This window comes from Caretta caretta, chromosome 4 (assembly GCF_965140235.1).
Source record: "Caretta caretta isolate rCarCar2 chromosome 4, rCarCar1.hap1, whole genome shotgun sequence".
In the NCBI taxonomy this organism is placed as follows: Eukaryota; Metazoa; Chordata; order Testudines; family Cheloniidae; genus Caretta; species Caretta caretta.
Window position 1 is genome coordinate 107,677,492 of NC_134209.1, and position 13,333 is coordinate 107,690,824.

General features: G+C 39.3%; 1 protein-coding gene across 9 annotated transcripts in view; it reads right to left on the bottom strand.

The window, feature by feature from the left end:
- NSUN7 (NOP2/Sun RNA methyltransferase family member 7) overlaps window positions 1-13,333 on the bottom strand; it is a 73,157-nt gene that overhangs the window by 13,435 nt on the left and 46,389 nt on the right. For 7 of the 9 annotated variants that reach the window (XM_048848501.2, XM_048848502.2, XM_075127956.1 and 4 more), the window contains 5 exons: window positions 12,424-12,576; window positions 10,718-10,901; window positions 7,300-7,510; window positions 4,857-5,000; window positions 580-681 (listed from right to left, as the gene is read on the bottom strand). In XM_048848501.2, the coding sequence (XP_048704458.1) occupies window positions 580-681; window positions 4,857-5,000; window positions 7,300-7,510; window positions 10,718-10,901; window positions 12,424-12,576 (794 nt within the window). The remainder of the gene's footprint in view (window positions 1-579; window positions 682-4,856; window positions 5,001-7,299; window positions 7,511-10,717; window positions 10,902-12,423; window positions 12,577-13,333) is intronic. The other 2 variants (XM_048848508.2, XM_048848509.2) reach the window with 2 other exon arrangements.

Sequence of the window (13,333 nt, forward strand, 5' to 3'; positions counted from 1 at the left end):
AACATATGCTTCTGTTTACCAACTTCTGAGCCTTTTTTTAGTTACTCTTGATTCTTTGTCCCAGATCCTCAAAGGCATTTGAGGCACCTAAGTCACACTGATTTCAATGGGAGTTAGATGCCTAAATATTTCTCAAGATCTGGGGCTTCGTCATTTTTATTTACTACTTTAGTTATTGCAAGTAACTTTTCAAAAGCATTTAAGTCCCACTGAAAGTCATAGGGAATTAAGTGCCTTTGAAAATTTTATCCTATAATTATATATCACTTTACTACTGAAGCTGGTAACAGGAAAAGGATCCTAACCTTATTGGCTGCTTTACCGGCTTTTACGTTCTTCTCTAACTTTGGCGCATGAAACAGGTAAGGAGGAAGGACTTAGTACCACTTATATAAATGTTGAGAGAAGGAAACTGAGGTAATAAATTTATTCACAGTAGACTATATGAGGTGGACATTACTTTGAGGACGTGGTACACATTTACTGTTGAAGATTTAAAGTAAGAAATGCCTATTTTTTTTTATACACTGCATCAAATTATGGTCATGTTTTCACAAACTTGAGAGAAAACAGACTTACATCGCATTGCGTGCATTAACTCCTGAAGCTGCCTCTCAGCAAGAATATGGAGTTTATTTTCAGCTACAGATCCTTGAGAAAGGTCTCTCAGCAATCCTGCATCTGAATGTAAAGTTATTAAAACAATAGTCAAATTCATTTTTACATTTAAAACTCATGTTTATATTTTAAAATCCATTTGTTTTCACTGAAAATTCTCTATTAACAGACATGATTACTGTTGATGTAGTGAAAAATAAAATGTTACTATGTTATTTCTCAGTATTTAAAGAAGATTTTGTACAGTAAATCCACTTAAATCACAAACATTTAGTCCATAAGGGGATATGGTCAACTGAAAATGAAATGCTTGACAATATCTTAAATCTTGAAACAAGTGTTTTATTTGTGACATATTTCTTTTGTGAAATAGACAACATACAGTGAACACTCAATTAGGTTTATGAAGTTGAGCATTATTCTATTTAATTAACTTGAAACTATTCTTAGAGATTTCTAACTGGTCTCCGAATCCTGTAGTATCATCAAGAGCATTACCACAATGCTTGTTTCTTTCTTGGACATCTTGAATTTTCAAATGCAAATCAGAACTAAGCAAAAAATCTTTTCATTTGTTTGGCTTCTCTGGTTAAATGTCTCTCTCATTATACATTGAGTCCTGAAAAACACCGAGCACACCCTTAACTCCCACTGAAGAGGGATCTTGAGCCACAAAGATTGGCCCTGAACCAAAAAGTCTGAAAAAATAATGAAAGTCTTTAGTCACAGTTAAGTATCACCACATTTTGTTTTGTCACAAATGTAGTGACATATTGTGACATACACATTGTGAAAAGTAAAAAATTGAAAATAAATTGAAAAAAATCCAAACCCACAGACAAAAATTAGGATATATTTAAATCTGAAAGTGCTCCCTGTCTGAGGTAATAACCTCAGCTACGTAAATTCAAGGTTGAAGGTTTCATGTCCCACAAAATGGTTATTATTGAGCTAACAGAAACAGAAAGAACTCTATTATACTGAAATGTGTCTACATCCCCTCTAGGCTTCTTTTCTATTCCTCCTCATCCCATAAGCAAGTTTTAACCCTCACTTCTGCTAGGAGATATTTAATTTCAAACTGCATTAATTTTGACTCCTTAGTTCCCTGACCCCTTTCAAAAAGTATTAGTAATTCACCAAGCTAGTAATTCCCCACTGAATGGGGAATATGAAGAACTCTCCCACTGGAAGGAAGAACAGGAGGAGAAAGGACCTCGCTGGTTGTGAAGTGCAGACGAGAAAAGAGTTTGAAAAATGCCAACAACTTCATCTGTCAGCAGCAATTCACACATTATACTAAGTTTTCTAGCCTTTATTTTTGTCACAGTCTAAATGTTAAAAGTTAGGTACTTCGTGTGATCTGTCAGAGTAAGGTCCAGATTTAAATATTAGCTGATTCCATCTGATGAGTAATATGAAGTACTTCAAAGAACCCAGATTCTGTTTAAACACAGTATTGTTCAATTAGGTTTTCCTATATTTCTCATTGTTTTTTTTTTTTTTTAAATTAGGATGGGCATGTAATTAAGAGTTTCCTGTTTCATTTAAGATTTTTTTTCCCCCTTCTGCTAGTTTGTACTAGGAAAAAAAAATTTTCAGTGAACAGTAAATTTGCCAACAAATGCATTCTTCAGGACACAAACTATTTGCAAATTCAAGTCAAATTTGGCAACTAGTTTCTGCTAAAAATTTTTTCGAAAGTATCAGAACAGTTTGTTTTGACATTTTTGAATTAAACCTTTTGACATTTCATTTAGAAAATGTTGTTATGAATTGACATTCCAAACGTTCAACCTAAACAAAGTTTACGTTTTGAGTTTCAGTGAGGGGGGGAAATCAGTTTCAGTGTGTTTTGGTTTGGCCCTTGAACCAAAAAATCAATTATTCATTCAGCCCTTCTGCTGATCTCAAAAGTTGTAAACCTCCTTTTAACAATTGTTTTTAAGCTAGCCAATTTTGATATAATAAACAAAGATGAATTCTCCACTTGATGTCATAAGTGCAATACCAGTTGGACTCTTAAGAAAATAAGTTTCTTTTTCATGTCCATGTCCTGAAGAAACAGGGATAAGATTTTGTCAAAGCACAGTCACAGTAAAAAATAGGTAATTTCCTTCTATGGTCCTAGAATCATAGAAATGTAGGGCTGGAAGGGACCTTGAGAAGTCATCTAGTCCAGCCCACTGAGTTGTGGCAGGACCAAGTAAACCTAGACCATCTCTGACAGGTGTTTGTCCAACTTGTTTTTAAAAACTTCCAATGATGGGGACCCAACAATCTCTCTTGAAAGCCTATTCCAGAGCTTAACTACCTTATAGTTAGAAAGGTTTTCCTAATATCTAACCTAAATCTCCCTTGCTGTAGATTAAGCCCATTACTTCTTGTCCTGTCTTTAGTGGATGTCAACCTTGTGGACACTGCTGCTGCATATTCACCCTTCATTAATTTGTTTTGATCTAGTCTTCTTTGAAACAAGATTAGAACAAAGCAAACAACCTGTTAATCAGTGCTCAAATTATATGAGGGATTGAGGGGACGGGGCTGCCCTTCCACTCTGACTCCCCTCCACCACACAGACCCCTCTTCCCAGTGCAGAGCTCCTAGAAAAGGCAGGACTGAGTCTCTGCCCCCTTTATCCCCCAGGTTCCCTGCAGTGACAGCTCTCGTTCTCTGCCTTCTTTCCCCCTTGCAGGTTCCTGGGTCCTCTACCTCCCAGTCCCTTCTGCCCCCAACTTGCCTGATCCTCAACCCTTCTCTTTCACCAGCTTCCCCAATCTGCCTCTCCCTTCTCTCTCCCCAGCCTATTGCTGGAGAAGGAATGGTCAGGATGGGACACAATAGACTTAAACTAATTTCTGCCAAGCAACTGGGCACTGCCCTTCACTTTCTGATTGGCTGAAGGCCCTTCTCTACAGTGGGAGGTCAGAGCCTAGGATGTGCCAGTGAAGTGCTAAGCCTGGGCAGCAGGTCCCAGTACCAGGAGAGAGTGTAAGGAATCAGGGGAGCTAAGGAAACAGGGCAGAGAATGGGAGCTGCCACCATAGGGGATGGGGGGGGGGGGAAGACAGCCCTGCCCCTTCTAGGAGCTCCGCACTGGGGAGAGGGAGGTCTGTGGGGGTGGGGGAGTTAGAGTGGAAGTTGGAAACACAAGGCTAGGGGAGGCAGATGGGGTTTTAGATGCAGAAGTGGAGCTAGGGGTGGTTGGGTAGGTGCAGAAGTCTGGGGGAGGGGCAGGGAGGCAGGGGCAAGGGCAAAACGCAGACAGGAGTGTAGGGGTGATGGGGAGAAGGAGGAGGCTGCTTATCAAAGCCAACTAATGAACTGTTCATGTGGACCCTGCTGCCCTGCATCAACAGGGTCCTTTCAAAGAGGACTAGATCAAAGCAAACTAGCAAACTGGGTTCATATAAATGTCAAAATTCACAGTTCTGTGACAGTTGCGACCACAGTAAAAGATTCATATCCCTATTATTAAGAAAATGAGGGGAACGAGTATATTATTGACCCCGAAGTGAAAACTGTTGATCACATGCTGTGTATATATTATTGTAAAACAACAAGATTAATACTGAAACAAAATCAGGATATTAAAAGTAATTATATTTCTATAATTAGGGATAAACTTTGACCAACATAAAAACATCTTAAATATATGGCTTAGGAAATCAACATACCTCTATGGAGTAGCTGTTCTACCTAATTTATCAAAGTACTAAATATACCAGGAGACATTTTAGAGGTATTTATTTGGCCAGTATGATGCGCAGCCAAGATAACACAGCTGTTGGAAACTGACTCTCTGCAATTCATGACTAATCTTGCACTCTAATTATTCAAAATTAAGATAGTCTGAAATTCCACTATTCAAAAAATTCACAATTCCTAATTTTCAGATTTGACCCCCTACCACTTCCAGTAATCAGCATTCATCTGTCTTTGCGATTTTAATTGAGTAACTGTCCCATTGTATTTATATGGTATGTTGCAATTATACATGAGGAGTATTCAAAGTATCATTCATAGGATCTATATTTTTGTTAGCTGAAATTAAAAAGAGAATTTGAATAATACTATTATTCGTATCATTGTAGCACCTGTAGCCTCCAGTGAAGAAATAAGACACTTGTCTAAGGCATTGCACAAAGAACAACAAAATTGTCCCTGCCACACTAACAAGTTAAACTTAAAGAAAATAAAAACACAATTGGTTAATTATACTGTAGTATCAAAATTACCTTCATGTTCATTTAGAATAAATTCTATTGGATTACTAACACCCAATCCCGAGCACCGAGGTAGCAGCAAAATAACTTTAGCCTTTTGCAGTCTTTGATCTGTTGGTTTAATATCAGTAAAATCCTCATGTAGTAGCTCAATGTCTGAGAAACAATGAAACACTGAGAGCTTAATATGAAAGCAATCTAGTAAAATTTTAATCTAATAAAGCAAAAATCACATTGGCATTATGCTAATTTTACCTAAAACAGTTTGTGTCTACCATTAAAATATGAATGCTTATAATTAAAATGCAGTTACTTATCAGTTACTAGACTTTTCATATTCTATTATCTCTACAAGGGCCTGGATGGGTGCCCTGTAGGGAACAGTGTCATATAATTTAAGGCCACAATGAACCACCAGCTTATCTAGTCTGACTGCCTTCCTACTACAGGCCACAAATACTACCCAGCACTCACACACTGAACCCAGCAACTCAAATTAGACCAAGGATTTACAGGTTTCAGGAGACTAAAGTATTATGTTTAACTTTAGGCAGAGAATAGGACGGACTGAGAGACACCAATGCCCGAGGCCCCTGCAATGGCAGGGACTTGATTAAGTGAGGTATACCCAGATGATCCTGGCAAGCAACCCAGGATGCAGAGGAAGGGGAAAACACCCTAAGGTCACCACCAATATGACGTGGGGGAAAATTCCATCCTAACCCTATATATGGCCATCAGTGAGATCTTGAGCACGTTAGCAAGAACCAGCCAGCCAAGCAACTGAGAGAGAGAATGCCTGGTACCATCTCAGGGCACCAGCCCTCCTCATTCAGTGTCCCATCTCTAGCTGTTGCCATCTCTAATGTTTCAGAGGAAGGAAAGAAACAAAAAAACACCTACACAGCATACATTGGGAGTGGGGGGGGGGGTTAATGTCCCTTCCTGATTCCTTGAGGTGAGCAGCTGAAAGCCCTGAAGTGTGAGATTTAGGAACACCAAACAAGACCCTCAGGACTGCTGGGTCCTGCTGCCCACAAGGAACCCCATCATATAATCGCACTCATAATTTGTCCAGCTCTCTCTCAAAACTAGTTTAGTTGTTTGCTCCCACAACTCCTATTGGGAAGCTGTTCTAATTTCCAGCCTGAAGCTGTTCATGGCTAGTTTATAGCCGTTTGTTCTTGTGCCAACACTGTCCTTTAGCTTAAATAGTTCTTCACCCCCCACAATGTATATTTATAGAGAGTAATCATATCCCCTCTCAGCCTTTGCTTTGCTAGGCTAAACAAGCCAACAGGCAAAGGAGAGAGAGAAAAGAGGCACTTATGGCACCTGGGAGTGTGAGGAGGGAGGGGCCAACTATCACCTGAAACAGAGTACAGATGGACAGAGAGAGAGAAGAGGAGAAGGAAAGGAGTTGGAAGAAGGGACAGAAGGATATAGATGGGGAGACAGGTAGGGAGAGAGAATGGAGCAGAGGACACAATCAGGACAAGGGGAAGGGGAAAAGGCAAAAGAAAGAATAGAAATTCTCTCCTCATGTGGCCTGCTTTGAGCATTATTTCAGTTGCAGTTTGTGTTTCTCTGTACAGGCCAAGTATAATCTCTGAAGAGTTGACTAAGAATTGGGAATCTCATGCATGCTTGTACTTTAAAAAAAACTGAACTGTAAAATATTTGATGTCCTTCATTTCAAGGTGTGTTGTTCCTCACTGCCCCTCCTTCAGAGTCCATGTGTTGAGAGGTATACCTTAGCAGGAGACTCTGCCTTGCAAGACAGCTGTATGGGGGGTTTAGGTTAAATCCCAACAGGGCTTTTTAGAGACATAGCTAAGATTGACTCTCTGAGCAGAGCATATCAGGTGCAGCTGAACTCAGAAGAAGCAGCAGATTGCAAAGACACCAACTACAGGCAGTATATCACATTGCAGCAAAGTTTTCAAGTGATCTAGGGGCAATGTTACTGGACTCCAAAAGGAACGTCGTAGCCCTCTTATCCCTCAAAAAGAATCCTGTGAAATGAGGCTTTGAGGGTACAAACTGGGAATTTTCTGTACAAGTCTCTCTCTCTCCCCTACCACACAAAAAAGACTCACTACTTATTTGATAAATTGGTGGGGAGTGGGATTTACTAGACTTGTCACTTAATTTCAGTTGCAGCAACAGAATTTTTCATGGGATTATGACAGAGCATGGGAACCTCTAATTGACTTAATTCCTTAAAAACAAACAAAAAAACGATACAAATATGTATCTAACTCTGCCCTGATGGTGCATGAATGAGAATACTGACAGACATTTTTAAATACCTGAAGGACTTTTTCTAAATATATATTGTACCAGAAACATTTTAAAAACATTTTTGCTCAACTGAAGAGTAAGCTTTAAAATGTGGCAGAATTACCTGGGATCTGGAAATAACTGTATTATTAAATAAATGCTTAACACATACTTCCACATTCCATGCGTGTGAACAGCTCCTTCAGTTCAACTTCCTTTGCCTGCGATTTTACGCCACATACAAAAACTTTGGATGTGCTCTGATTTGACAACACTGACATGTGGGCAGCAGTCAGCCGTGAACCCATATGAGCTACTATGATGTCATCATCCATGTTTAATAAGGCCTTCACAGAATGTACAGCGAGGCTGCGAGACTTATCCTGAAAGATAATACATGATGCCAGTTAAATAATTAAATATGGCTAATTAATAATTGGTAGATTTAGGTTGTTGAATTTTAGCTTCAGATTAATTTGGTTACTCCAAGTACTGTACTCTTTCCAACTAGACAGGTGTGTTCAGTTCCTCTTACCAATGAGTGGGGAAAGAAAAAAAAAAATCTTTATTTTGAAGTCTGTATGGCTTAGACTTAAAGATGAAAATACAAACCTCACTGATTCTAAATTTTAAAAAATGATAGATCATCATTCCAACGCCAACACACACAAAACGGTTGAGCTGTCAGTGGGCACAGAAGAACGGGAGAAACAGATAGGTATGTCGGTCATCCCTTGCAAGGGGGAACTCAATCATTTCAAATGCCTGAAGTCAGCCTCGTCCAATTTGAGGTTGGGGCATACCTCTTTTACTGTGGAAAAGGACCTGTTTTATTCATATGTCATGGAGGCAAATGGAACCTTGTTTTCTGATGACTCTAGGAAATAGTACTGTTCACCCAATATGCCTTTTTTAGCAATGACCTGAGATGACATTAGAATCCTCTTTTAAACTTGATTATCAGTGCAACGTCCACTAAGCTTCCCCTTTCAGAGGTGAATCCTCACATCACTACAGTATACTGATGGCCTAGTATAAAGGTAGAACGAAGACAAGTAGAGAACATGTTACAAGTCTTGTGCTGAATTTGACTGTGACAAACAATTTTAAATAAACCTACACAGTAGCTTTGCAGGAGGTGAAGAAGAGTTTCATTGCCTCCATTATAGCATCTGCAAAGTTCTAATGAGCAGATCTGTTCTGGATGTTGAACAACTTTGTTAATCTGCATCATATCAATAACAGAGATGAGTTTTTCCCAGGAGGAGTTATTTTGCTGATAAAATCATTTAGATTAGGATCATGCTACTGGATACTTTTGTCGGAAGACCATGTGTCAGGAGACTCAGACTATTACTATAGTTGAACATCAGTATCTCATTTAGACAGGGCAGTCTTATTCTGTAGCTGTCTTATTTAATATGTATATGGGGCCTTTATGAGTGTTATAAATATGGGGCCAAGATTTTCAAAAGTGACTAGTGAGCAGGCCCTTTCAAGGTTCTCAAAGCTGTGCATTCAAAGTCACTCATCACTTTTGAAAATCTTGACTATAGGTCATGTTGTCTTCAGTACTAAGGCCTTAGGTGCTGTGGAGAGCCAAGGAAAAGGTCCCCCACATGCATGTGATCATGTGGACTTTTATAAAGTGCGTATTGCTATTTCAAACAAAAAGGCTGATTTAGTGCCGGAACAGGATAGCAGCAGAGCTGTTGTATTGGGGCCGCACATCACCTATGTACTGTTGTAGGGATCTCTGCACCAGCTTTGAATAGGCTGGCATGGAGGTGATGCTGAGGGCAAGCCAGGGGAAAAGCCACTGGAGTTTCTGAAGCTTCAGTGGTTAGGAACCCCTATGCATGCACTATGGAGGGGGACTGGCCACTATCTTAGCCTAGGGATATAACTGCAGCAGAGATGTCAAAAACATTAAGATGCCATTATTTACCAACTAGAGAATTTTTTTTCAAAAGTGCCTAAGTGACATAGGAGCTTAAATCCCTTTTTCAAAGACAAAAGGTTCTTTCTCATTTAGAAATGGGACTCTTATGCTTTTGAAAATTTTACCCATAGTCTCTATTAAAAAAAAGTTTTATAATAAAGATCTCAACTCAGACGTCATACTGATTGCATTGGAGCTATCACTTTGAGTCACATTTGCCGTTGAGAATGTTAATGCTTCCTAGGCTCTTCACTATAAAAAAAATTATCTGTAGTGTAATGCTTCTGTCAGGTGGAATCGGAAGCAAAAAGGGCCAGGTTCAATATCTAGGATTTCCTCTTAATACAAAACAGAACCGGCTTGAGTCCTCACCCAGTAATTTGGGGAAAACTTACGACCAGCCCAGAAACTTCTAAGAGACAATACTTCCCCATTCACAAACACTGAGTATGTGTATAACAAAAGAACTTTTATTAAAAGGGAAAGGGATCCAAGCATTAGTTTGGGACAACACCACAAAAACATTCAGAAGCATGCAGACATAAGCAAAAACCAACCCCACTGTGTGTGTTGGGCAGTGTTCTTTGCCGGTTTCCCACCTTGCAGTGGGAAAATATGACAAAAGAAATGTCTCTTTAACACACCACTGCTTTCTCCCTCTGCTGCACCCCATTCACAGCTGGCTGTCCTTTGTTAGTGATGACTCAGAGCTCGTTGAGGTGTTCAGAAAGGAAGGAGAGAGCAATGTCTCTGTGGCCATTTGGTGCCTCTGCAACTGGCTGTTTGCCAGTGCATCCACTGCTTTTCTCTGCTGCTGATCCTGTACAGCTGCTGCTTTTCTTTGCTGTGCTGGTTGCATGCGGTCACTACTGGACACTCAATGCCACGTTCTGAGGTTCCACGAATTAACACAGGTCTTTAGTGATTTCACTGGGTAGCAGGAAACCTCATTGCCAGTACAGCCCTTGCATCGTCTTTCCTTTCATCACTGTCCCTACCCCCTAGACCTTCTCAGGGATTCAACTCTAGTAATCATTGAAAAGAAACAATGACTCTCAATTGAGTCTCATTAGCTCTGTCTTTAAACACTAGAAGGGGGTGGTCAAATGGTGTCTAGGACTTTTTGGGCAGAGTACACACCAGCAAGTAGGACCACCTGTTCTTACCCCCATCTTCCACTGAGATTTGGCATTCCTACCCCCTGCTTGGTGAGTAAGGTTTAGTTTAGGGTGACCTCCTCAATCAGGACAAGCTAATTACAGTTCTGCTGCCCTTTACTTACACAATAAGAGTAACATTTAATTACCTCTGCACTCATTACTGAAATGATCTGTAACCCAACACCAGACAAAAGTGATCATTTTGGCAAAGCAGCTCCATCATGCTGCGTACCTAGGCAGAGTAGGTATGACTATACAAACTGTCTGTTCCTGAAGTCTTTTCCCCCAAGCTCAGCACCAGATGTCAGGGGAGAGCTCATTCAGACCCTGCTTACACTAGGAAGTTTGCAGGAAGTGCTAGTGCCTGGTTATTTATTTAGTCATAAAAAAAATTAAAACCATGCAATGTCTGAACAGACTATAATGTACAGCATCATCTTAGTTTGCAGATCAGATTATGAGACCCACTTCAGACTTATTTAGCTCACCTGTAAAATGAGTTTATAACTTGTGAAAAGTTCCAAATTAAGTATTTCTTCTTTGAGAGAGGCAGGAAAAACCAGTACATCATGGCAGTGTTTGTCCAGACAGTAAGTATAACCTTCAAAATCTGACACAGATTCAACTTTTGTGAATCCCTCTTTTTTCAATTCTTTGTAAATGTCTTCAAGGCTGTTAACAGATAACATGCATAACTCATAGTAATCCTGACCACTGAACATACAATGTTAATAACTAAAAATTAATTTGGAAAAATCTGGATTTTTGCCATAAAAAATATCATACAAACAGAACTCAGAGGTAGGATTTGACATTTCATACCAAATTTACTGCTGGTATAAACAGTTGCAGTTCAACTGACTACAGTGGACTCACATTCATTTACACCACCAGTGAATTTGTTGCTTAGTTTCTGAATCACCCTCTTGCGGAAAGATAATGCACGAATGAACATTAGGCAATTTGTAATTCATAATATCCAGGGTATAGTCATGCAGTTAAGTGTCGTGCACAAAAATCTCGCATTTGTTTTAATCTACTATTGTTTATATAGTGCCATAAATTTACACTGTACGTCGTAAAGAGAGGGCCCAACATGGCAATCTTTAGTCAGGTCAACTAACATGTATTCTGCCCAAGTACAAGTTGCAGAATCATGTTCAGAGTAAGACACATTCTCTGCCCTGAAGCTGTCAGTCTAAAATAGACATGACAGAACATCTGAGGTAAGGAGGGTTATGAAGAAATTACTGGTAAGGAAAAAAAGATGTGACAATAATGTCAAGTTATCCATCCTATCAGTTCTTTTAGTACTGAAATAAATACTAAAACTTATATTATTTACTGACATATATATAAAGAAGCATTTAAAGGAACACTGTCAACTAGAAAAAATTTTTAAAAAAATCAATTAAAAGTAGTTCTAGGTACTATACGTCCCTCCCAAAGCCCTTTACCAATTTTTGCAGTTTTAAAATACCATTTCTGGTTTTAATATTTTTTCCTCCACTTCGTTGCTATGTTCAAGACACACAAAAATAAATTAGGGAAACTGACTATGCAGAGGAAACAGTGCGGATGACTATATGCAAAAGATACATCTGTACTGCAGCTGGGAGAGTGCTTCTGAGCACATGCAGACAGACATGCTAGCTCTGCTCAAGATAGCATGCTAAAAACAGCAGTGTAGTCAGGGTAGCACAGGCAGCAGCTTGGGCTAGCTGCCTGAGTAAAAACCCACGCAGAACCCCTGAGTACATATTCAGGCACCTACCCTGACTATATATTCATTTTTAGTGCAATAGCTGTAGCGGAGCTAGCATGTCTGACTACCCACACTGGAACATGGCATTCCAGCACAGTGCAGATACACTCAAGGTGTTGTCAAATGCATCGAATAAGCAAATTGGAAAAAAAACAATAGAAAAGCTGTTATTTTTCCTCTAGCATCTTGTCAGTTACAAGTAACACTTAAGATTACTGTACCACAGTAGGTTAAAAAATGGCAGATGGAAGTGTGATGTTTAGGTCAATTGGGTCCTGTTAAGTAAACGTTGATTAGAAGAAATCCATGCCTTATAAGATAATAATGTACTATGCAAATTTTTAAAACAAATTCACAGAAGGGCAGTATACAATTTAATATGTATATTTCTATAATGAACATATGGAATGTTAATTTTACAGATCTTACCTGCTTTTTAATGTATTTATCCAAGCATACAAAGGTAAAGCAGAAGCCCTTTGTTCCTGTTTCCGTAGAGTTTCTGGTAGAATATATTCAATTGAAAGAGCATCATGTTTGATTCGACATCTTGCTAAAGCAGCAGCCAGTTTGGTCTTAAAACTACAAGTATAAAATGATAGCTTTACCCAGATTAGAAGATTTTAGCTCATTATGATGATGTAACATTTATTCTGCAGTAATGCCCAGAGGCCACAATCATGAGTGTGGTGCCATTTTGCTAGACACTATACAAAAATATAGTATGAAACAGTCCCTGCCCCAAGGAGATTGCAGTCTTAGCCAACATGCATAGCTGAGACTATATTACTTAAGCATACAACTGTCTCAAATTGGGCCATGTCTCACCCTGACCTCCTGAATTTCAGCTTCTATTTTAAAAAAGAAAGGAAGTGCGTAGCTGTTATGGGTAAGAAGAAAACCTTGAAAACATGATGCACTTGTAACCAAAGGCAATGAAATCTGAATTTCCAAGGAGTCTGAAACAATAGTTTTTAAGAAGTGTTAACTGCCTCATTCATAAATGGTGTGTTAAGTCTAATGCCCAATGCTTGATCAAAGCACACAAAAAAGTCGAGGGACTAACATACTGTGAGTGATATCATTTTGCTGTCACAAGTGGTCTTTTTGTCTCTAAAGTACTTAGAATATGTTTCAACTGGAGCTGGAAGGTATAATTTCCAGTTCAAGGAGACATATACACCCAAGCTCTGACTATGTACCCAGGGTCTTGGACAGGATTGTACTCGCGGCAGCTAGCCCATCCAGCTGCTTGTGCCGGTGCAGCTACACTTCTAATTTCAATAGTGAGACCATATTCTCCCACGAATCCAGTGACTTTACTAAGTAAATATACTGC